General features: G+C 42.0%; 1 protein-coding gene across 3 annotated transcripts in view; it reads left to right on the top strand.

The window, feature by feature from the left end:
- asic2 (acid-sensing (proton-gated) ion channel 2) overlaps positions 1 to 27,124 on the top strand; it is a gene marked incomplete at its 5' end in the record, with an annotated part of 441,728 nt that overhangs the window by 368,433 nt on the left and 46,171 nt on the right. For all 3 annotated transcript variants that reach the window (XM_083780701.1, XM_083780699.1, XM_083780700.1), the window contains one exon: positions 23,166 to 23,316. In XM_083780701.1, the coding sequence (XP_083636827.1) occupies positions 23,166 to 23,316 (151 nt within the window). The remainder of the gene's footprint in view (positions 1 to 23,165; positions 23,317 to 27,124) is intronic.

The following is a 27,124-nucleotide window of genomic DNA, read 5'->3' on the forward strand; positions in this document are numbered from 1 at the left end:
AGGGTACTAACAGCTAGGCCATGTAGGCCAGATGATTATATGAATCTTTTCTTACTCATTAGTAAAAACACAGGCGACCTTTCATGTGGGCTGGTTTGTTATTGATGTTCGGCTTTGATTTTACGAACCTAGCCATTCCACAACAAGAAGGGTATTTCTGGGTTGAGAGAGTGTGTGTATATAGAAGCCCTTTCTGACTAACGCTACATTTCTGCCCCATAACAGCTGCTAATGGGCCGTTTGAAATACACCTCTTTGTCTTCCTCTAGTCTAGATACAGTACTTGCATACAAGCCTCATTGAATGCGGAATGGGGACTTGCGTAACTGCTGGTATTGATAATAGTTCCAGGAATCTCCACTGTCTTGCAGGCATTCATTTATACTACGGATCAAGTCAAGTGGTCTGAGACAGTAATTAGATTATTATACTTAATATAACAATTTCAATTATATACATTTCAAATTAACCACTCTTCCCAAAAGTGAGTGGGGTAGGAAGCTGCACTGACACAACAGATAAAAGGAGCTTAGCAAAGCTAAGCACGTCTTTACAGACACTTCTGAGGGAGATGTGACATCTCAGTCAGATTAGCTAGTTAAATGTCCTCCGGGCAGTGGTGGACACTAGGCACAAAGCAATTTACTTGCGTTCTGTACTTTGTTTTTGGAGTATCTCTACTTCACTTGAGTATTTATATTTGTTGGATACGTTCACTCCACAACATTTCAAAGACAAATGTAAGACTGGAAAAAAACTTTAAAAGAAAAAGAAAAAATATATATAAATAAAAGACGCATTTAAATCTCAATGCGTCACAAATTGTGAATTTTGTAGATCGTCTATTTTTAGCTATTATATATTTTGGAAAGTCTTTGAATTGTTTTAGGAAAATGTCTACATTTGATTGCATCAATGCATTGACATTAAAAAAAACCTTTACATTTACTACTTTTGAATATATATTTTTTTAACTCTAGCGCAAATTTGACATAGCAACTTTCTAGTAATATTTGACCAGGTATTTCTATACTACAGTATGAGAATAGCCAGCCAGCACACACAGACGCATCTTCGGCGTCAAGGCTTCCTCTGCGTGTATGGCAATGTAAACATACACGCTGAGGAAGCCGAAACGCGTCCGTGTTTGCAGTGACCGTCCATGTGTTTATGAAATAAAAGTACCAGAAGAACTTCGGTGTGCTGCTGGCTATTTTTTTTACGGTGAATCTTTGTGAGCTTTGCACCCCGCAAACTGAATTATATACAGCCTGTGAGTGAGAGTTGTTACAACTTACTGTTTCTAATACTTTGACTCAAGTACTCGGGTTGAGCACATTGTTGAGTACTTTGTCCACCACTGAAAGTCCAGCACTGAAAGTGAGGTGAGGAGGCTGCACTGACACAACGGATAAAAGGAAACACGTCGTACGGCAGCTTCTGAGGGAGATCTGACATCTGCAGTCAGATGAGCCGGTTTCCTGCGGTGGTGATCAGGAGGTGCCACCCCTGGCCCATATTACTCAACCTTGCATCAGCGATCAGCCCCGGCAAAGATTGTAGCGGTGACAGATTATGCGGCACCCCGTCGGGCCCTTTGTTGGGACGACTTATTAAAAATAATGAGTGGGAGTATGTGATGTGATGTGATTGATGAGCAAACGGTGGTGCTCGGCTATATCTGGACACCTTCCAAACGTTGACGTGTGCCGACAGTGATGGACCTGGTGGTGACGGAGAGAGGGGACACGTTGTTTTGTACTTCAAGGAGAGAGGTTTCAGGGAAGGAGAACAGTTCAATCGGTATGGATGTCAACAGCAATCAGGATGATTGACCCAAAGTTACTTTCCTCTTATTTGATGTCTGTCACGTGACCAATCATCACATCGGAACCCAGAGGAATACAAAACGTGGTGGTGGTGTCCTGAAATTCAATATTCGTCTCTGTATTCTATGTCGACATGCTGTATTGCTGGCTGTAGACTATCTGTTATTGTCTCCACCAGGCCGAAGGCATGGGGAGAGAGTATGTTTTGCACTCCGTCCGTGTGTGTCCGTCCGTCCGTCCTTCCTTCCGTCCGTCCGTTACCAGCTAATCTCCGGCACCGCTGGCCCGATCCATACCAAACTTTGCACACACACTCCTTGGATGCCAACGACGAAACTCTGCCCCAAATATTCTTCAACGGCCTGTTATAGCTCCACCATGAGGCCGATTTAGGCAAAACACATTTCTGTAGATTACTCGTACAAATTTTATCCATACATCACACAATTCGGTATATACACTATCTCCATAGGCATGTGATCAACACGGATCTGCACCATTTCCCATCTTCCATCCTGATATAGCTAATATTGGCTTCCAAAGCTCACATGATTGGTCTGTTTCGAACAAAATGCCACAAATCACAAACACAGTGTGCAATTCCCGTGAAATTATACACGCACATTTCCACTAGGCCGAGGACGACATGCCACACATTTTCCAAATCTTTCCAAATCAGCCTGATGGTGGCGCTATAACAGGCCAATTCCTGTTTTTAGCTATAAATGCATTAATATGTATACAACTTATGTATGCACACTCCCTAGATGCCATGGAATTTTCCCTGCATCCCTCCACATCTGCCGGTTATAGCGCCACCATGAGGCCGATTTCTGCTAAACACATTGCTTACAGTATGTTAGTCGCACAGATTTTATCCAAATCTCACGCAAATCGGTACACTACTCTGTAGTCATGTGATCAAGACGAGTCTGATTTCTCAGATTCTACACTGATTGGCTAACATTGCCTTCCAAAGTTTTCAGGAGTGGCCCGTTTCGTTCAAAATGCTGCACATGTCCTGCTCATCCAGAATTCTATTCTCAGAGATGCTCTGAGTGATCTGGCTCTGCATTTCTTCAACACGAAAAAACAAACAAACTAAAAAACATATATTACTCCTAAACATTTTGCCAAACATCTCACACAGTCCTATCCTACTGGTGGAGATCTGTGCCCAGAAGGGCACTTTTTCTAGTCTATGGCTGTTATCAAGCTCTTCTACCAAACAGTTTTAAGGCATTGAAGGAAAAAAGAAAATATGGTTGTGTAAAGACTAAAGACAACCCCCCCACCCCCACCCCTCCTACTAGTAGTAAGGCGGGGCTTCGGGAGGCGATGCAGTGGATGGCGGGCGGCCAGCCAACAGGGGCCCACCGCCTTGGGGCTCCACGCAATTGTGTGGTCTGCATAGTGCAATAAATCGAGAATGAGAGTGAGAATTAATTTCCAATATGACTTTGAAAGGATTCTAAAACTCATTCTTCACTTTCAGCCGTCATAATTTTTAACCAGCTGCCAAGCTGGTTCTACTTTCAATGCCACTTGTAGAGATGACCTAGTTATGATTGATGATTTGGCTGCCTGAGTCTGAAGATCCTGTACGGCAGAACAGCAGCCATTGTTGTTTACATGGGGGGCAGAGGCTGAAATCTGTAATCTGCCACGTATTATCAATTAGGTGCCTTGTTAACCACAGACACACCACAAAACACATACCATTATAAACTCATGTAACCTGTCATGAACTGTGTACTACTACTGTGTACCTTTTTTGTGTAGTTATGATACTAGTGTTTCCTGTCTGCTCTAAGTGTTGCTACCTGTCTTGTCTCACCTACCCTGATTGCTAACTTGAGTCCAACTTGAGTGTCATGTTCAGTTCCAGCCAATCGTGTGTTGATTGTAGTTTTGTAGTTGCACCTGTGTCTAGTTAGTCTGTGTCTGCGTTCACAGACTTGGATGGTTAGAGCGGCGTGATTACATACAAAGTCAATGCAAAGACGATTAGTTGCGCGAGCGCCGCAAACGGGCATGGCGCGACTTGGCGCATCACAAATGGGATGAACTGAGGCAAATATTTAAATTCAAGTCTGAACGCACCTTAACCCTCTGAAGTGTTCAAGTCAAATCCCATGTTGTTATTGCTTTTCTCTATGGGAAATATGCGTTTTTGAATGATTTATTGAAAATTCTCTGTTGTGACTCTGCGACAATAAAAGACCTTCAGAGAAAGCTTGACAAGTTTGCTTCCAGGAAAAAAATGAATTGAGTTGATACAATGTATAGTTTTTGTGTTGGAAGCCATTTAAAAAAACGTGCGCTTACACCATGTAGTGTTTTTAGCACATGAAAAAAAGATACAGCGATTTTAAGGTTTATTTTGGTAACAACTTTTTTTCTACAGGGAGCACATACCTATGACATATCTCATTTTAAAGGGTGAGTTGTCTAGTTCAATAATAAAAAAATAAAAAGTTTGCCACATGTACCACTGTAGATATTTTGCCATCTATAAATAGCATAGTCACTCCTGACCAAACTGCACCAACCCATATAAAACTGCCTACTGCCCCCTACTGGAACAAGATAGAAACTCATTGTTCTTTTTTCATCAAACTTGACTAAATTACGCATATTTTGATATATAATATGTTTACATTGTCTTACCAGTACCCTAGTCTATTCATTCATGCATCTCAAAAACCTGTTATGAAGAAACACAGTTTTGATAAAAAACACATCCAATGACATAGTTTTCCGGACTTGGTGCCTATGATATGTATAGAAATGTAGACTTGAATGTATACTGTATTATATTTAAAAAAAAATGGGTTCTTACCATCTACCGTTACAGAGTAAATCACAGTTGAAACTCGCTTAGTCAGAACATAAACCTCAGAATAGTGTAAAAAAAATGACATGTATCTCGGATTGAAATAGTGCATTTTTATTTATTCTGACTACCAACATAATAAAATTATAATACATATTACAGAAAATAAATAGGCCTACAGCCTAAAACAATTTAAAAAGAGGCTCAAACAGGAATTATTGCATAGATATAACCTGGAATGAGGCGGGGAGCTGAGCCTTGTTTATGCCATGTATAGTGTTGGACTAAGGTATAACATTGTAGCTGTTTGTCTTTTTTCCCCTCCTTGTTTTGTTTTCTCGTTGTCTGTTTTGTTTTGTTTGTTTAATTTTCTATTCTTCTATAAATGTCATTTGCTTTTGTTGTCATGTTGATTGTTATGCATATCTTCAACAGTATTTTGGAATACGTTGAGATAAGGATAGGCACTAATAAGCTTTAACTTCTGCCTATGCCTTTTCGATCACAAAAGAAAAAGTAAACTGTTTTTGTGTAATGTCTCCCTCTCAAAAGATCGAAATAAACTATTCATTCTACATACAAAACAGTTACGCCTCCCCCAGTGTCCCCAAACCACTGCAGTCCAGTTATTGACGGTGTGTACTGTGTAGGCTAAATAGAAATCACAACTGCCCCCTGAAATGAATGAATGTATCTGGTTCAGTGTCGAAGTCCATCCCAGCCTCTTTTTCTTCTTCATCATCATCATCATCATCATCATCGTCGTCGTCGCGACTCGCCTGATGTATATACAAATAAAGAAACATTTAGCTGTAGTCAGTGCTCGATCGCTACGATGTCCATTACATGGTGTTTTTTACCCGCCTGGTAGCGATCAAATACATTTATTGTGCTGCCGTGGGCCGATGCTACAAATAGCTAATAGTAATGCTAACTAATTAGCAGCTACATGGTCGGTTTGGGCTAATACCGACCCTTATATATTCTCCGATGACTGCTAGCGATCAAATGATTTTATTGTGCCGAGTCGTCGCTACAAATGGATGATTGTATAATTAGTATCACGTATGTATGTAACCATTTGTGCAGCGTTTGTTTTTTTTAACTTTGCAGAGCTTCTGGAGCGCAGGCCGCAGCCTGTAACGCTAGCTACGCTCCAGAGGCTCGGCAAAGAAAAAAAAACAGCGATCTTAAAATAGCGATCTGAATATATGGGAGGGGAGGGGGAAGTATTTCTCATAATATATAGCATATAAACCACGGTACAATACGTTCATTTGATCATGTAAGCTCAATACAGATCTATTGGTTATTGGTTATACATTAGCTCAGCGGCCTGCCTTACCCCAGCGGCGCGGCAAACAGCGATTAGAAACTATAATACACACTGAATAGATATAGCATATAATGTTTCAGACAATAAGATTCTTACCATAGAAAAATCTGGTCACCCGTCCAGATCGTAGTACGGTGTCATCGCTCGAGCCAGGCCGGGAAGAGCGAACTCGGAAAGCCCGCAAGCAGCTGGCTTGCTCCCCATGCAGGCCAGGCATGCAGATCCCCAGGGGGCGGGCACGTTTTATAGCCAAGATGTGCGCGCGTGTTACGTGACACGGGATTTCTGGGTATTGTAGTTGGAATTTCAACAAAGGGACTTCACACAGCGATGCGGAGGTTATTAATATATCGATATTAATCAAGAAACAGAATCACGGGTTTTCCAGTGATTCCCCATTTACGGAACGCTATTACTTCACGGGTTTTCCCGTGATTGCTCTTCTAAGGGTTAAGCCTCACTGTGTTCAGTGTTCCCTTGCCAGATTATAATCAATGTTATTGTGTATATCCCTGATCCCATCACGCCTTGCCTATTTACACTGGGGGTTAATATGTGGATGGGCTGACTGTAGCCTGTGGCTAACGGTGTCCATGTTAGACAAAAATAGGCTAATACTTTGAGAACCCCTGCTGTGTGCACGTGACTGTGTTCATATTATTTTAGATATTAAATAACGTGTATTGGCTTTGGACTGACATAGACAGAGAGAAAGCTGATTGGACCAAGGACAAGCAAAGCTTGATGCAGCTGGTTCAAATATGATTTATTTCTTCTTTCTTGTTTCTTTGTGCCTTAATTTCCAAGTTGTAATTATGCAAAGAGGTGGAAGTCTGAGGTAACCACTTTGAGGCCCTGGCCTGGACAGACTGGTGGGTCGTGGGTGGTTAATTGCCGTCTATTGACTCTACCGGCACAGCTGGCTACAAACAGCGGTAGGCAGATTTAGCAGCAAGAGAGCAAAGAGAACAGCTGCCATACAAATACATAAATGGTTGTGAATGAAGTAGTTGGTTTCCACAATTCCTCCTGTGGCGGCAGTGGGCCACACTGGCAGCCATTCTGACACCCCTCATTGAATGGATGGTCAGACCGGGAGAGTCTCTGTCCCCCCTTGCTCCTTATTCTAAATATTGCACCTCTAGCATCATTATCAAGCCAAAAGTATAAAAGATGAAGGTCAAGTAGAACACAAGATTTCACTACAGTAGGCCTATAGGCCTATCATATGGCCCAGGTCCATCTGTTCCTGCGCTGATGAGAAATGTAAAGACCCTGTCCACATTGTCCCATGGTGGTTTTACGGCTATAATGATTCACTCAACTCACGCCGGGGCTCCACTGCAGCCCTCGTGTGTCCGTCAGCCTTGCGTCACCGTCAACGCAGGGAATGTTCCATTGTTAATCAATGAAGGGGTGCTCCACTGCCGACGGTTACGTTTGGACGGCGTCACCCATTTGCCCAGGTTATTTTTTCATTTTTTTTATGTTTTGTTTTTGTGGCTTTCGCCTTCATTTTGTATTTTTTTAAATGGAGGGACAGACAGTAGGCTGACACTAGGAAATGGGGAGAGAGATGGGGGGGAAGACATGCAGTAAAGGCCGTCGGGATCGGGAGTCGAACCCGCGGCACACTGCCATACTGGATTACCAGCCAAGGTGCCTGGACCACTGAGCCATGGCCCAGGCCCCAGGTAAATGTTTTGACGCCGTCCAAATGTAACGCACACAGAGTGGAGCCCCGGCGTCACGATTCATTATGATTCATAATTGGGTTCACAATACGATTTTCTCAAGTCTTTCAGTTTTTACATAATGAGATTCCAAAACAATTATGACTAATTAAACATTTCAGACAAAAACTACAAAATACTGTATTTTATTTATCTTTTCTATTTCAAATTAAAGAATGATTCAGGTTATTATAATGTAATCTTTGACACAACTAGCATATAAACAAGCTCTCAGCGTGTCATGTGGCACGCTGTGAGGTTCAAGGTTGTACTTTATTGTCACATCTTGTGTACAGGAGGTACATGTACAGGTACATAAGAGTAAAACTTATTTTTATTTGGCTTCCTTGACCTTCAGACAATGCAACAGCATAGAGCTTGTGAGCTTGTAGATCTGCTATTTTCTGTCTCGTCAGGTCATATATTGCATGTCACGTTAATCTTTGTAGTCTTTTTGGCAACAACAGAGGTATCTGGTATAATTACGGAAATCGCTTAAAAATTGATGCAATTGATATAATGGTAAATCTGCATTTATACAGTATGCTCCTTTCTCGAATGGGGCTTCACAGTGTATTTCACGTCACTTTGCTGACGTTGGGCGCATGCATGTCCATATACAAACAACTTGAACTTTATTTAGTAGATACTGTAGGCCTATGCATCTTGCTATTTCAGTAACACTTGAAATAAATTTATTCATTGACATACTATGAATATTATGTTGGCATCAAGGCTCTGTTTCTGTTCATTCCCTGTAAGCATGAGATAAATAATAATACATAAATCATCTTCCAAATAGATATTACAGGGAAAAAGATAACAAGACCCCCCCCCCCCCCCCTAAGAGAATTGTATAGAAACAGAGTCCACAGGTGGGTGGCAGAGCAGCAGCAAAAATAATGAGCATTGGGGCTGTGGCTCAGGAAGTAAAGCAGGTCGTCCAATGACCCGTGGTAGGCGGTTCAAATCCCGGCTCCTCCTGTCCACATGTCAAAGTGTCCTCGGGCAAGATACTGAACCCAGTGAGTTTTCCTCCAATGAATTGGTCTGCGTGATCTTGCCACCATTGGTGTGTGAATGTGGGAAGTGAGGACGCATGGCGTCAACTGTTCACCTCCCAAAGTATGAATGTAAATCACTTTGAGCACTTGGAAAGGTGCTATAAAAAGCCATTCATTAAGCATGGAGGTTTTAATAGTCTGCCTCACTCAGATGAAATGTGATGAAATCCAAGAAACATGCTCCTTCAATCAGAGTCGCTGTCTGAACTTGAGCCACTGGAACTACTGCTGCCAAATTCTGTTCTTCTGTGCTACTGTTCACACTGATCAGGAGTTGGCACTGCTCTGAGTTGTCTGCATGAATTAGCCCTTTAGGCTTTGCATCATTCACGGATAGATCTACGAGAATGGGAGGTATACAGGCCCTCAATCATCAAGCTTGCTCAGACTGAAAAATGAGCTACGTGCCGAGATTACGGCAATTGTGTCACTTATCAATCTATCGTGCCTTTGACTTGAGTGTACAGCCCGATCAAATCTCACGACTTAGGAGGCTACAGCAGTTTGTTCCATCGTAGACATGCGGTGCAAGCATTGCCTTACAATTTGTCAGGCGTTTAAACATTATGTGGCTGCCAATATTCACTTAAAATGATGTAACCAAACATAGCTTAGTAGCTGAGGAAGTATCCTGTAGGCTATAATAACATAAATAGGCTGTTGTAATTACATTGTTAACGGGTGACATAATTATAAGCAGTTAAAAGTGAGGTATTAAAAACAATCTGTTTAACCCATTTAAACGTGAGCTTCAACAGATATTCAGATGTCTCGACATTTGGCTTTATTAAGACCTACACTGCAGCATAAGCGCTTGCAAGAGGATTTTCATTTTGCAAACAGAAAGCTGGGGCGCATGCATGGGACTGTAATTGGTGGCGATGCTGGGTGAAATTGAGGCCAGATTTTGAGGCCATCGATCAGGCTGAGGCTGCAGCCACTCTGCTATACACTCACCCCCCTTTTAACCTCCTCCCACCATCGTAACACCCGAGAATCTAACACGGGGTCTTTCATGTGGAAAGCCAACATCTTAACCACTAAGCCAAAGGCAATTGCTTTGGACTCGGGGTGCTATTAGACTTTTCAGGCCATCAGGCTGAGGCTGCAGCCCAGTGCCGTTGCTACGTATACGTGCAATACGCACTGCGTGTAGGGCAACATACCGAAATGTTCCAAAAAGGTGCCAAAAAAAGTGCCAAGCCGACCCTCATAATAACACATTTCTCTGTGGCTCCACTGTGTAATAAGGAGCAGCCATGTGCGTCCTTCATCCTTTAGATCAGTGGTTCCCAAACCTTTTTAGGCATCACACCCCCTTCTACAACCCAGCTGGGATGATACACTCCCAATCACCCGCATGCTCATTGGCACAGAAATTATAATCTGTTTACTACGGAAATGCTTTAATTGCATGTTTTTACTTCTCCAAAAGTCCCACCAGAGGAAATGGACTCTGTAATGTGTAATTATTACATACCATTAAACCACCATTACCGCGCCCCTGTTAGAGGCAGCTTGAGCACATGCACTGTGCCTTTGCATCGTCGTTGCCTCCACTCTCAGTGTGTGAATGGGTGAATGTAGCACACACACTGTGTAACGGTCTTACAGAAATGGAGACCATTTAACAGAGACAGACCTCCAGCTATCTCTCAGGAAATCTACACACAGCAACAATAAACTACATCTCCAACTGTGTCCTACTCCTAGTTGGCTTTGCTCCGTTCGCTTCTGTGAAAATCACTTTAGTAGTAGAAAAGAAAAAAGTAGAAAAGTACAACAAACAACACGGATTACAAATATGTATGCATATTATATATGAGGGCACAAAAATATAATAGAAAAAATAGGCTAGGCAAGAAACATTTTTTAAATAAAATACTTTACACTACCAATAACGCAGCATCATCTACCGTATCGTATGTATTGTATATTAAAATAACATCAAACATAACTAACTTCCACAATCTTTATGTTGAGTTAATATTGGTGTTGCCAAATAATTTAATAATAATTATCACCTTTAGGCAAATTAGGGCAGGCAGCCTTGAGTACCTAGATTCACCAACAGGGTAAGTGGCGGCATTATTAAGTAATAAGGGTTCAAAGCACCTGTAGCGTCAGTAACAACTTTGTTGTGCATGGCCTAGCAAATTTAATTCCATGGTAAAGGCAAAAATGACATCACTTGTCATTTTGTCAAAGGTCCCTTTTTGTCTCTGCCTTGCAGTCTTAAGTGCAGCGCTGACGCACAGGGTTAAGATGACGTAAGTTTGGTCCAAGCACTAGGTGCTTACACACAGCGGGGTCCAGGCACTATGCGCTTACACACAGCTGGGTTTTCTATTGCATTGAATGTATCCTGGATGAAACCCACTTACCAACCCTGTTACCATATAGTAGCAACTAGCAAGTCTTGACCAATGTAAAAACACTATGGGCTCCATTTTCGTCTGATCTTTCTAAATACACTGTTTTGGGATTTAGCAGTGGGGAAGGGGTGCTCCCCCACTAAAGTTGGTATTTTGGTTACCTGTCTAAATCCCTAAAACACCTCCGTTACCCGTTATATTATGCATAGGTGTGGTTTGGGCGTTACAATAATTAAACCAATCACCAGTCCACGTGCCATTGCCTTTAAGAGATCCCATATCCGTTGCCCGTTATGCCCAGTTCTATATTGCTTCATAGCCTTACGGTCTATAGCCCATTGTAAAAGCCATATAAGAAAATGGCAATATCCATTGTAAAAATAAATAAAAACTCAATTCACGCCAGCATTAATGAATCCCTCGATAGCGTATTGCCAAGGTTTTATCGCACATAACACTTACTTTGAAGAGCCAAATATCCGTAATCGCATGTTACAATGACAAACTGCTATGTGTGGTCTCATGCCCGGATGATGTTGTGTCGGTCGGTGGTGGAAAAAGGCGACCGCGAGTGTCAGCCCGCCTGCTACAGCCTGTTGAAAACCCTTGTATTCACCAGAAACGGCCCCCTCAATGTCGTTTCTGAGATACAGAGCTGTGAATGGTGGGCTTAGACTGGAAGTGGATGCGTGCGCATGTTCAAAATGGCCGCGGCCAGTGTCTCACTATGTGTTGATGCGGGTAGCAACATCAGATAGCATTACGATCGGATTAAAAAAAACAAACAATTAGAGACCGACCAATATGGAATTTTGTGACCGATCCGATAACCGATCCGATAGAGGGTAACAATCACCGATAACCGATATGCAACCGATATAGTGATTTTTTTAAACTGGAATAAAACCACGCCTTTTCTGTGAGGATTGTGCAAAGATTTTGCACCGATATGACTATGCAAAAGGTACAAAGTGACAGTAGTACAGACAGCCCTGCTTTCTTAAACCAATGACTTTTCAAGGCTTATACATTATTTTTTACTTCTCACTCAAAGAGTAAATAAATACTGTAGCAGCTAAATAAGAGGGGCCTATAGCATATACAACACAGTTTACACACTAGTAGCCTATAGTATGCATTAGGCCACATACCCCCATTTATTTGATACCATTCTCTGGGAGTACACTATCATCAGTGTTAATTTAACTCTGAAAATCAGGGTCTATTTGGTTCCATTTTTATGCTCTTGGAGTATAATTATATATAATATATTAAGTCTGATCATTATAAGCACTTGTTTATCTGTAAAGTTGCTTTAAAATATTGGCAGTCCTTCCACTGCTCTAAAACAACATTGGCCAACAAAGTTTGACAGTCAGCCCTATATAGTTGCTTATTTTAGACTAATTTTCTGACTTTTTCTGAATTTCTGACTTTGATCTGGCCTATTAACATTTTTATAGACCTGGTTGCTTGTTTCTCTCACAAGAAATGTGGCAACCCTGGTCAACAGTTTGTTTTGGTTAGCATTTGGATAGCTAGCTAACTTCAGAGGCTGCAGCTGCTACCGTCATGAATAAGTTAGTATTTAGTGCAATTTTCTATCCCAGAACTTATCATGGATATGCGTGGCTGCTCTTCCTTCTTTTCTAGTAAGTACAACAAACGAAGTACTTTTAACGTGTTGTGGCTGTTTTCTGTCAGCACGGAGTAAAGCGCAGTGCTCTCTCTCTCTCTCTCTCTCTCTCTTCTACACACACACATACACATTACACACACAGCACAACTTCGTCCAAAGTAAGTGCCATGCTACATGATGTCGTCCACGGTCCCAGGCACCCCGATTGTGCACGCTTTGCAATGAAAAGAGCTTTATTTATAAACTTTGTTCTTTGTTTCCTGTTACAGTAAGCTCTAGTAGTAGGCTTAGCCCTAGAACGGCTCTTGTTGTTACATACAGTATGTACAGTATTTCACATACAAGAGCCATAGAACACAGCCATATATTTGTGGTAGACCGTTACCATGTGCGGCATGAATGTGATAAATGCTCCGTTTGTACTCACCCATTAAATTATTCCAAAGACGTGGAGTGAAAAATGGTCCTCTAGTTTTATATCCATGTGAAAGTTCTGGCACAAAACGCGTATTTAGTGAATTATCTCCACTTTTTCAAGAGATGCACACGGACGCCTTTCTCTCCAGCGAGGGGACGATTTTAGATACTTCCTGTTGTCATCACAAATTGACCGGAGAAACACAAAAGTTTGCGGTCACACAATTGGCAGGTGGTGTGATTAATTACCCAGCACCTATCGCAAAGCACCTGCCAATTGTGTGACCCAAACTTTTGTGTTTCTCCGGTGAATTTGTGATGACAACAGGAAGTATCTAAAATCGGTTCATCGATATTCCAGTGCCCCCCCTCGCGCGGAGAGAAAGATGTCCGTGTGCATCTCTTGAAAAAGTGGAGATAATTCACTAAATACGCGTTTTGTGCCAGAACTTTCACATGGATATAAAACTAGAGGACCATTTTTCACTCCACGTCTTTGGAATAATTTAATGGGTGAGTACAAACGGAGCATTTATCACATTTATGCCGCACATGCAACGGTCTACCACAAATATATGGCTGTGTTCTATGGCTCTTGTATGTGAAATACTGTACATACTGTATGTAACAACAAGAGCCGTTCTAGGGCTAGTAGTAGGCTATGCTTGTTCTCTCTCCTTTACTCTATCCCTACTTGTCTCCTCTTCTCCTTTGTTCTTCTTCTGCCCCACGTGCTGCTTTTTTTATGTTTATTGTTTTTACTCCCTTTGTTTACATATAATGGATTTGAGGAAACAATTAAAAAAAGAAACACCATATCACAATAGGCCTCTTATGCAAATGCAATGGCAGCCAGAAGCTGGGAGCCCCAATGCAGAATAACTGATTGAGCAACTTGGCTCAAAGTTATGCTTAAAAGTTTCAATTTGCTCCTCATGCTATTTGCTTCAAGTGTCTTATTACTTGCTTGTTTTAATAACGTAAATAAACAATACGACTGACAGTGGAGCATAATGTACTGTAGCATGGGATATGGAAACATTTCCTTGCTGTTGCATGTCTGTGTCGCATGAACACCCCGACTGGCAAGTAGAGATTCTGAATATTCCAAAATGGAGCAGCACAGTGGCAGTGGCTCAGGGCCAGGGGTAAAGTGGCCGGTTGAGCGGATGAATGGGTGGTCCCGGGTGTCGAAGTGTCCTTGAACAAGACTCTGAACCCCTAATTGTTCCAGATGTGCAGGTTGGCGCCTTGCATGGTTTAGGCTCCGCCATCGGTGTACGAATGTGTGGGTGAATGGGTGAATGTAATGCACAATCTATGTAAAGGGCTTTGGATGAAAGTGCTATATAAATGCACCATTTTCTACAACATCTACAGTACATGTATATCTACGCAGGGATTCATGCATCTTCCTAGGCTGATTCATCGTCTGGTTTTGTCGTTGCTCTAGCCCATTTTGGGCGGGAACCCCTTCTGGTGTTAGCTATTGAAGAAATAGCAGATCTACAAGCTCATAGCGCGAGCTTGTAGGTCTGCTATTTTTGAAAAATCCAAGAATGACTGACATAGAAACATAGCTTTTTCAGAAAACTGTCAGGATGTAGAAGACATTTTTTGAATCTGATCTCAGCCAGGTCAGAATGGGCTAGATATGTTCCACTGACCTTTTCAAAAATCAAACCATTGTTGGAGAACGAAGCAAAAATGTTTAAACAGGCCAGGGGTGGACATGGTTGAATGTCGGTGGGCATGTTCTTTTTTTTCTGTGGTCAGACATGGATTTGCTGTGTCAGTGGTGGGACATGAGGGCAACTCGACGCACGTGATCTGACTCGTTGGAACCAGCTGCTATACGGTCTCCATGACAACCCCATGAAAGTGTGTAAGAGAAAAAGGCGAGGGCCTTTGCACGTTGACATGCACTTCAGGGTCTTCCTGTGGCATGGCCTGAATGGACAGATACACACCACACCGAGAAGGAGGGCTGAAAGGAGAGGGAAACTAAAGAAATAGAGCAGCGTTTCTTTTTTTTAGATAATCCGTCAGTTTGTTGGCAGACTTGGCAGGGGATCGACATTAACCGCAGGGCCGATAAGAATATAGTAGGATGCAATTTTGTGGAAAAGACTAGATAAATTGAAAATGATATGGCTTGGGGCTCAGAGGGGGGGGGGTAACATTATTTTTCTGTCATATTTGTTTTTTGTTTTTCCTCACTTGACATATAATCATATTTATATTTGATATATTACATTATATGTGGCTTATACACGAGACCGGCGTATATCTTTGTTCAAGATTATGTCCTTTCACCCCTGGTGAGGAAAAATAATAAATAAATATTGCACGTATATGTATACAGTATGGCTCCTTTCAAGTGTGAAAATATGGACCCAGAGGCTAATCCACAGGTGTTGATAGAGGAAGTCAGTCATCCAGTAGGGTCAGGGAAACTACATTTTCAGCAGCAATGCTGCAAAAAAATATTTCAATTCAAAATCAGTTAAGCGTATAAACCACAATTACAGGGTTTCTCCATTCAACCACGTACACATTGTGATTCTCTCTCTCAAACACACACACACACACACACACACGCACTCTTTCGCACTCTCGCTCTCTCTCTGTCTCTCTCTCCCTCTCACACGCACGCACATAATCTCATTTAGATGATACATGTACTGTACACCTCTGTAGTCTGACATTTCCCAAATTTGCACTTAATCCATTTTTACCCTTTAAGAAGTAAAGAGACAACGGGAGTAAAGGTGGATGTCCTTCTGATGTCCTATCATAAACAAATCATAGACAACATAGACAAATCAAGGACAACACTCATCGCTCTGCGTACAGTAGATGGATCGGCGAGGTACTGTACAGCGACAGGCCATCCTCGCTGTGACCCAGAGCCATGAATTTAATACACAGGGATAAGATACCCAAGAGAGGAGAGCAGCATGCAGTGCCTCATCGTCTCAGTCTCCACAGAGGCTCTCTCTCTGTACAATAAACCTAGAAACCTCCTTGGCCACTTTTCCACTGGGGTTGAACCGCTTCAGTTGTTCCCCCCCTCGTCTAATATTGAACCAGTTCAGAGTGTTTCCACTGAAAATGAATTGGTTCAGAACCCTAAAAGTTGGTTCGGAAGTGGAACCAAAACAATGTCTGTCATTTCTGTGAAAGCACCAAGGTTCCAATAATCTAGAACGGAACCAGTTCTAGAATCAAAGTTCTTTTGGTGGAAAAGGGGCCTGGCTGATGTCCTTTATATCTAGATCCCTTTTTCTCCTCTGTGAGTTCAGAAATAGACCTCACGTGGTACTGTACATGCCCAATACATCATTACCATGTGCAGGTCTACACTGACAAACGATATTTTGCACTTTCACCAAATTCAAGCTGTTTATAATGTATTAACGTTTTCATGTCGGTTTCATATCTGGCAATTGGACCTATCGTCGCTATGGTTACAGCCCCCAAGCTATGGGGTGCATGATCAAACTTTGCACATAGCCACTACCAGACTAGCCTGAAAGTACCTGAGCTTTTCAAGGCGGATTCAAACTAGAGCTGAAAACCGATTTGAAAACATCAATAAAGGTGCTTTATGGATGTGAAGCAATTCAAATGCAATGCATGTACACAGCATAATGTTGAGTGTGCATAACCCCCGGGCGGGTATGGACTAGTGTTTGTAGTTAAGCAATTATCAACACTTAAAGATATCAGCGATAGATCTGAAGGGATAGTCACCCAGCACGTCCCTGCTTTAGTGTAGGATATTAAGGATATACTGTACATGTAGAATGCAACAAAGTAAGATTCATTGATATATCTGAAGAGATACTGTAGGATAAGCATATAGAAAGTAAAGACAAGCTAGTGAAAAATGAGTTGTAATTTTGTAGAATTCTCGAAGCAATCAAATGCAAACAACTCGTTACTAGCAAGAAAGAAAACTTTACTTTAAAATAAATGTGTCATTAAACTCTAAACATTCATATATACACTGCAATATACAGCTGTCTGCAACATTACAAGGGCAATTCTAAGTAGACACAGCATTCCTCAACATTAAAGGGTATATCCTGCAGCGGTAGTGCGAGGGCGTAGCAAGCAGCAGTGCCTAACAACAACACATGCTCAGATCGATTCCAAGATATAATTAACTTTAATGTATACATCCATTTTGCTTTGTTTTATAGTATTCAATAATAATATATAATTAATTTATTCTTTCTTTATTGGGGTTACCGCATGGTTGCTGCTGTCTTTAGGAAAGCAAAGTACTTTTGTTCGCACTGCAGAACATGAGCATCGAAACACTTGACTGAGCAAAAAAACAAAAAATATTTGTATTTATATTGTGAAAACACAGTTTGTCTTTATTTAGAGGATGTTTGATGGACAGAAAGTAACTAAAAATACATACAGTAGGCAGTCAGTCAGTGCATGTCGCCGTTTCACAGGAGCACTTTGTCTTGCTAAATGAACATCGATGAGAGTATCTCCTCAACGTTACACGCTTTCATATGTTGTCGGGCAAAAAGCGTTTCCAGTGGTATCTCCATTTTCTGGAGAGGCTTGAGAACTCATTACATTCTCTGACAGCTTCACCTGAGGCAGCAGATAGGAAGCACGGAGAGTAATAATAATAATAATAAAAAAGAGATTGAGCGAGGCAAAGAGAGAGAGAGGGAGGCGTGTGAAAGGTGGGGGTTGGGGGCGAGAGACCGCGGGTCAGAGACCACCGTTTGCAGAATGGCAGAGGCACATTGTCAAGATTTGTTAGCACTTTTGTCATCCAGGTGCTGACAAGAGGGGCCTCGAACTGTGTCTCAGACATCATCTGCGCTGACAGAAAAATGGAGGTAAAGAGTGTATGGCAGTGTCCTCCAGAAAGCCATGGTTGATCTGCAGACATAGAGTATAGAAAGAGAGAAGTAGACTATACACAGGCTCAGGACAGACTTTACAGACTTCCTCTATGCACTGTCGTGCATAGAGAAAATGTTGTATACATTTTACATGTACATGTACATGTACATGTACCATAAATATGCCATGTGCATACATAGATGCTGAAAATGGCTTTGCCAATCATTATTTAGGGTTAAATGCACTACTTGCTGTAATTCTTGGGAGGATTTTGGACCAGCTGCTTAAATAAAGCTCATGCTATGCTCCATTAGGAGACACTTGGCTGAGCTGAGCAGCGTAGCAGCACTGCTAGTGTGGACACGAGTGCGCTAACGAGGTATTCTGATTTCACGTCTCCATTGGTGACATTGAGAAATGACTGTTGGATTTGTGGACGCATGGCAATAACCACCATATGGTTGTTCTCTTATCTTGCTGCCGTGCATGGACCTTATGTCACTCCACGGCGTGTAATTCACAAATACAGCGGTCACAGTCTCGTTCCAGGTATCTTCAAACAGGGAGCAATATAGGCACATGAATATGTATTACCTCCTTCGCTTCACATTTTTCTGAGTCCTCTTAGCAAGGATTTATGTTATGTAGATCCATATCTGTCGGTATTGCGGACGAGAATGAACCAGACACCTCTGATATTTTATTCTGTATTCATCCTGCCCACACTTAATATGGCATCGGCTTGGAAATCAATCATGCCAATGAAATACCTGTAGGACGGCCAAATCCAAAGGAGGGAGCCAGGTAATAAACATGCAGCGTTGCAGCCTGGCATCCCTATTATTTTGGGCATGTCGTTGTAGGTGAAAGTTTTCCAATAGCAATGCGTTGTGATTTTTGTCATGGAACACCATCGGGCTTAAAGGTGGTGGAAGTGATATTATGTTAACATCAGTACAGGATACCAATTTCATCCAACCAGGAGAGAGAGAAGTCATATAGGATAGATAATCAAATTGGAAGTGATAAAACAAAACAAAAAATAGCAGACAAAACTGGAATTTGAAAACCAGCGGGTACTATAGAGCTTCGCAGTCCCGCCCCCTTTCATGACGACGCCAGGCCCAGGAAATGAATGCCAATGCATTTTTCCCATAGATATTTCAAAACGTATTTATTTAAAGACCTTTTAAGCGCCGTACATGTACGAAGCCAACTCTTGTCGTGACAAATCATGACAACACACACAATATTTTGGACCAAACAAATAATTACAAAAAACTGTTTTTTTCTATTTTCTAATTCTTCGTTTGGCCCGAAAAATTGTGTTTGTTGTCATGATTTGTCACGACAAGAGTTGGCTTTGTCCGCGGCGTAAACGTCTTTAAATAAATACTTTCTGAAAAGTCTATGAGGAAAATGAACGGGGATTTATTTTCCGGTTCTCTCGAGGGGGCGGGACTGCGACGCTCTATAGGGCGACAGTCACTCAGGAGGTAAAGCGGCTGCTTGGCAATAGGAAGGTTCCCGGTTCAATCCCGATCTCCCCCTTGTGTTGGTGTCACTCTCCTCACCCTGTCCTCTGCCTCCCCTTCTTTCACACCAACCACTGTAACTTGTGTTAGCGTCAATCTCACCCTGTCCTCTGCCTCCCCTTCTTTCACACCAACCACTGTAACTTGTGTTAGCGTCAATCTCACCCTGTCCTCTGCCTCCCCTTCTTTCACACCAACCACTGTAACTTGTGTTAGCGTCAATCTCACCCTGTCCTCTGCCTCCTCTTCTTTCACACCAACCACTGTAACTTGTGTTAGCGTCAATCTCAACCTGTCCTCTGCCTCCTCTTCTTTCACACCAACCACTGTAACTTGTGTTAGCGTCAATCTCACCCTGTCCTCTGCCTCCTCTTCTTTCACACCAACCACTGTAACTTGTGTTAGCGTCAATCTCACCCTGTCCTCTGCCTCCTCTTCTTTCACACCAACCACTGTAACGGCAGGGCTCCACTGGGCGCGTCTGCGGCGCGTCTGCGTCGCGTCTGCGTCGCGTCTGCGTCGCGTCTCCGTCAGTGTCGGGAATGTGCCCTTTTAATCAATGGAGGGTGGCTCCACTGCCCGCGTTGCGTTGCGTCTCCGTCACCATAAAATTGAACCGGTTCGTTTTTTGACGCACGCACGCGTGACGCACGCGTGACGCAACGCGCCCAGTGGAGCCCTGGCGTGACTTGTGTTAGCGTCAATCTCACCCTGTCCTCTGCCTCCTCTTCTTTCACACCAACCACTGTAACTTGTGTTAGCGTCAATCTCACCCTGTCCTCTGCCTCCTCTTCTTTCACACCAACCACTGTAACTTGTGTTAGCGTCAATCTCACCCTGTCCTCTGCCTCCTCTTCTTTCACACCAACCACTGTAACTTGTGTTAGCGTCAATCTCAACCTGTCCTCTGCCTCCTCTTCTTTCACACCAACCACTGTAACTTGTGTTAGCGTCAATCTCACCCTGTCCTCTGCCTCCTCTTCTTTCACACCAACCACTGTAACTTGTGTTAGCGTCAATCTCACCCTGTCCTCTGCCTCCTCTTCTTTCACACCAACCACTGTAAATTCATGTCCTCTTTCACTACATCCATAGATCTCCTCTTTGGTCTTGCTCTAGGCCTCCTGCTAGGCAAGCATCCTTCTACCGATATAATGGGGCGACTGTGGCTCAGGAGGTAGAGCAGGTCGTCCAATGATCCATGGGTCCGCGGTTCGAATCCCGGCTCCTCCTGTCTACATGTTGAAGTGTCCTTGGGCAAGACACTGAACCCCAAATTGCTTCCGATGTGCTGGTTGGTACCTTGCATGGCTTCTGCCGCAATCGGTGTGTGAATGGGTGAATGTAATGCACAATCTATGTAAAGCGCCTTGGATAAAGGCGCTATATAAATGCACCATTTACCACTATCCCTCCCTCCCTCTGTACATGTCCAAACCACCTCAGTCTAGCCTCTCTGGCTTTATCACCAAAATATATCTGTTTGCAAATTACCTCCTGCACATAATCCTCCCTTTATCTGATTTGTTCACCTGAACGTCCTTAAGTGTCACATTGAGACATGAGGGTCCTTTTATAGATCAAGCATATAAGGCAGTCAATCAAATGCCAAACTCTGACCGATGAATAAGATGGGGTTGTAGTCTGGGAGATAGGTGCTGGTTATTGTCTAGTGATGATTACAAGGTTCTGATGTGAAAGGAAATGTTTAAAACAAAACAAACCTGTATTTGGACAATCAAAATATGTTGGAAATATTTTATTTTGATGTGTCAAATTGTACTGAATGTTGATATGGCATATGGCACAAAAAACAAAAAAAAAACATGACATGACAGTACGTGTCGTGCACATTTTAATCCTAGTTGATGACGTCCCATCGCAGAGTTCTCTTAGCCATCCATTCTTGGGATTTTGTTTTCAACAACTGCCTCGCGTCATTTGTTTTCCACTGAGGCCCTGGAGTCTGTTTATTGTGGTGATTATGAATTCATGAACAGGGACCCCTATGACTGTCGTCTCATTTGCATGTTCTCATGTGCCACACACATGCTTCTCCTGGAAGAAGTTGCACCCAATTGGGAACAGTTCCTTTCTGAAGAGTTACTTTTTGGCTGCTGTTGGTTGCAAATTGATGGCACTGCACACACCAGAATGTTAATCTGACTCTGACAGTGTAGAAATGGACCCGGAAAAAAAAGCGGAAAAAAAGAAAAATCAGCCTTCAGCCCTTCACACACAATTTTGCATACTGTTAAAATGAACGGAAGTTTGAACCAGTACACTGCAGCGTCGAGTGGAGTGGAGTGGAGTGGAACATTTCCTAAATTGGCTGAGGTCCTCTGGAACTAGTGGTGATGGTACAACGAACAGAGCTATTTAAGTGATTACATGGGAAATGGCCTCAGGTTATTTTTCCACGTTCTACTCTGTTCTTTTTGGACGGGGATTCAACTTTGAGCCATATGAAGGCCAGGGGCCCAGCTAGGGGAAATTACAGAACAGGTGAAGAAGGAAGAGGCTGTGTTTTATTACCGGAGCTGTCCATCACAAATTAAGTCCCTCTCCATAGTGTGGTGCATGGTGCGTGCTTGCATGTGTCATGTGTGTGTCTGTGCGTGCGTGAGCAGTGAGCACAGGGGGACTGGGAGACTGGGACTGGGAGAGATACATGGGCAATTACTATGAAATAAGAAATAAGACTTTTCCCTGTCTTCTCCCACTCCAGAAAAGCCCACAAGTCAAAAAAATATACATGCACAGTAAAATGTTTCATCTTTATTTATTTATTTTTACTGGTGGTGAATTGCTATACCAAAGCCAAAAAAGGGACAGCATAATGACTGAACATAAAATGTGAAACACCTGGCTGAGTTCATGTTTATTTCCTCCTGGAGTTTGCAATTATCATATGAATGCACATTGCAGCCTGCACATTGCAGCCCACCACTTTTATGTGGTGGGCTGGCAGTACCCTCACTTTCAACCTGGCATCCTTATTTTGGGCATGGCATTACTTTTAAGAAAAACAAAAAACATAAAACTAAAACTAATAACAAAAATAGAAGATCTAAAGAACACAATGTGTTAGGGGACTTTAGATCAGTTATTGTTTGCCTTTTTTTTCTATAGGCCTATTTCATTTTATTTGTATTATTGTTTTGAGCCTAACAATAGAGGGGCTGCAGCTAGAGACTATTTGAGACTCCTTGGCATGGGAGATTTGCAGACAACCAAAATATGTGCACAGTGCACACATGGGCGGAGCTTGAGGGGGTTCAGGGGGTGCAAAAAATTACAAGGGCATTGTAAAAACGCTAAAATAAAGGTAAAAGAAATTGCGTGCGTACGCAAAGTGTCGTTGGCGGGTGTCGTTGGCCAAGCAGTCGCACCCCCAGGCGTCAAGTTCAAGCTCCGCCTATGAGTGCACACCATGGAGATATAAAGACGCACACCAGTGTTAGCCTGCCATTTTCCAATCTTAACCATGTTTTCTCTCTGTCTCTCGCTCTCCTCGCAGGTGTTCACCCGATACGGGAAGTGCTACATGTTCAATGCGGCCGAGGAAGGGAAGTCACTCCGAACCACCATGAAAGGAGGGACAGGGAATGGCCTGGAGATCATGTTAGACATCCAGCAGGATGAATACTTACCCGTGTGGGGCGACACAGGTGAGCCAGCCTGACACCACTCTGAGCGCCATCCACTTACAGTGCTAGTACTACCACTCTGTCTTCACTAGAGTCTGTCAGGTGGAAACCTTGTATGACACGTTTTCAAGATTTTTGTCCAATTCTTTCAAAAATACATAATTTATGTACAAGCTCGCAGCGCGGTGACTGTAAAGATGAAACTGAAGTGGGGAGGAGGCTTCCGCTTCATATTTTACTCATGACGTTCTCCAGACTGTATGACGGAAGAAAGAGGCAACAGTCTGGCCACGCTAGACTATACTCACTCACTCACTCACTCACTCACTAGTAGTGGTTCTTTATTTCCAGCACGGTGGTAACTATAGCTGCCTTACAAAGTCTGTTGTCTGATGTGCTCTATAGCATTCAACTTTATTAATTGTTTTCAAATGACTGTACTGTGTTCAGTGTTCAGTGACAGCCGAGTGTCGAAGTCTCACATCCATAGGCAAGAGTATAGAGACTAGTAAGTAAAGTTTGACCTTCACAGGGAAGTTGATCTTGTTGCTTTCATTGCAACCTTTGCTACAGTACCTTGTAGATTGACTATTTTCTCAGTTTCCTTTTGCGCAACATTGTCACAAGATGAGGTACAAAATAGGCCTTCATTTATGCGGGAAAAAAACAACCTAAAAAAACATTAAAGATGGAGTGCCACGATTTATTTATTTTTCCACCCTGGGGTCGTTTTTATGTGCAATGGTGTATTAACTTTGTATTTATGGTTTCTTCCTGGAGGCTGAACCCTTGACAGTCAAACGGGCCAATGAAATAAACTGTAATATAGTGACATCACACTATCAGCCCCTCCCCTCCCCCTTTATCATACAACTACAGCTGTGGGTGTGGCTTCAGTTTAGGAGGATCACCACCCATCACCACCCACCAGGCAAACCAGGCAAACTTAATGAACTGGTGGGCGTGCCCACATAAAAACAACATTTTAACAAATACTGTACACTTTTTTGAAAATAATATACCTCCTTATATAACAATAAGACCTGATGATCATGTCTTAGGGTGGAAAAAAATCACGGCACTCCATCTTTAAATGATGAAATATGGATATGTGCCCAACAGTGACGATATGCGTTAAATTCATTAGTTTTTTTTCTCATGTGCATTTGTTAAACACACAACTTTAGATTTCAAAACATACTTTTCACAAGGTAGTCTGCAGGTAAGTATAGGCTACAGAGACACAGACATAAAACTAAAATGAAAAACAAAAGCAAGCACAATCACACAGCGTGATATAGGTCACAGCATCTCCCCCTCCCTACAACCTCATGACACATTAAGGCTTTCAATTACTTTCTATTACCCATTTGCTCCTAATATCCCTTACTGGCCAACCCATTTTATGGACAATATTCTCCCAGACCTTTTGTTCAAGCCCGTTGTCCCTTTGCCTAATTATCCTATGCTAACTTTGACCCTGCATGGCATTTGCTGCCATTCTACACAGAGGTACTGTATGCATCACAGAGGATGATGATGATGAATATTGGGTCATTTTTTAAACCCTTTCATCCTGTCCTGTATTATACTTACAATATAAACTGAACCCAGCTCCATAATTGGAGAGAATTATTTCCAAACGTCCCCTTTATCAGTGAGATTAATTAATTATGCTGTAGCCTCTGACAGCAATAGAATGATTCATCCTCAAATAGATCAACAATTGTGGCTAAAACTTAAACTGTACATTTTATACTTGGCAAAGCTAGTATTTGGCTCATTTCTTTTTTTTTTTCAACCGTAGGCCTACAGAGATTACTGCATTATTGAACGTTTGTCGCCGCCGACCCTCTATCAACACCTCGGCCATAGGGGCTACTATATCAATGTTGTTCTTACGAATACCATCTGATCCTGGTTATTTACACCTGGGCTGGGGACACCATAGGAGACCTTCCTATGACAGGAAGGTCTTTATTTGAAGACAGATTCATTCATTCATCCTCTGTCTACGGGTACCTACAGTACCACAGGTCACAGACAAAATAAATGCAATTCAATTCAATTCAAATGAGCTTTATTGGCATGAGAAAACATACATTTACATTGCTAACGCAAGTGTCAAAATATAATAAAAACTGTTGAAAATGGGGAAAGTTCTGTATATACAGTTGGAGGCGGTATACAGCATTGTGTAAACAGAGCTATGTCACGTTGCATCGTGATATGCATGTTATAAAGGGTATAAAGCTTTTTTGCAAAACAAATAGCAGCAAAGTCAGAGAGAGAAGGATGAGGTTAGCATGCAGGGCACTGCGTCTCGCAACTATATTGGCAAGCAAACTGACACTGTGGGAGCCAACCCAGGTCAAAGCCAGGAAAGGCAAGAAGTGCACCACCTACGTAGATGCACTGCGGCACGAGCGCTAGCTAACAACACTAGAGCAAAATACTCTGATGACAGATAGGAGAGTGTGGAGGTCAGCGATTCAGGAGTTCCGAGTTGATGTTGGCTAGATCGCACTCTCGCAACGCATCGTTTCCAGGGCAGAGGAAAGCAGAGGGCTTCTTATTGTAAGAATGCAGCTGATATGTCAAGTCAGTTTTATTTGAACGGGTTGTTACTGTACAATTATGGCATCCCTCTCTTTTTTTCCTTTTTTTTTTAGAATCAAGCTATTTCATTATCATGCTGGTCCAGTCTTTCAGAACAAAAATTATCTTGCCCTTTGTTTACAACTTTGAAGCTTCTTACACCATCCCATGTCTCTCCGTTGAGCCAATATTATATGATTACAATTCTTAAAGTAGCTTTCCCAAGCAATATTAAATGTAGGGTACCGACGCAGAAACACATTTAATCTCTTATTTATCCTAGTTCCACTCGACTTAATCACCAGGCTTAACTCTACTGAAGATCTGAGAAAGCTATCACCCAAATCTTCCCGACGCCGAAGTGATCATCATATTTATAGCCGTCAGACTTCATAATATTATCTAGCATGGAGTTGGGAGCGTGCATGAGAGGAGAGGACCAGCGTTACCCTTTGATCCATTACGTATGCTTTAGCACAGAAAATACTTATATTCTAAAGCAAACTTAAATTGTAGCACTGAAACTTTGCTTGCTTCTTCTGTCGTGTTGAATCCAAATGAAAATAAATGAACCATGAAAGTGCAGTGTTTTCTGGCACACGGGTCTGGCCAGAATTTAATGAACACAAGCCCCTTTGTTACATTTAATTACATTTCTAGTTATAAAAGAATACGGAAGAGGAGCTGCTACTGTTGTTTTAGACTGATGAAAGAACAAGATAAAATTACTGGGGATGTGTTGAACTAAATTAAATAGTTAAAATGTACCCTCAAATCATATTAAGTATTGTATTTATTAATTTTATAAATCCACCATTATTGATTACATGGTTAAAATATTAACTACATATATTAAATCAAAGCATGTTTTTTCTTCAAACATGTGAAGTGGACGTTATTTTTATTTATTTTTGTATTATTATTTTTTGCACTTTTTCAAGCATGTGAAATTCACCATGCGAGTGGATTTTACTATGCATGTATTCCATGTAATATGCAGCTGGAAAGCTGCAAGCTGAAAATTATTGTCAATAATTGTACTATAGCTACATGAGGCACGCAGGTCTCTCTCTCTCTTTTATTCTCAGGTGCTCCAGAGGCAATATACAGTTACAGAAATCCAAACTGACAATAATTGTTTTGGGATTGCTTATAATTATGAAAAGGCATGGGTGGGTGGGTGTGTTTATAATTGATTCTGGTTACATAAAACGTTTGTATTACTTCAAAC

The sequence above is a fragment of the Protomyctophum parallelum genome (genome assembly GCF_964188405.1).
Source record: "Protomyctophum parallelum genome assembly, chromosome: 13".
Lineage (NCBI taxonomy): Eukaryota > Metazoa > Chordata > Actinopteri > Myctophiformes > Myctophidae > Protomyctophum > Protomyctophum parallelum.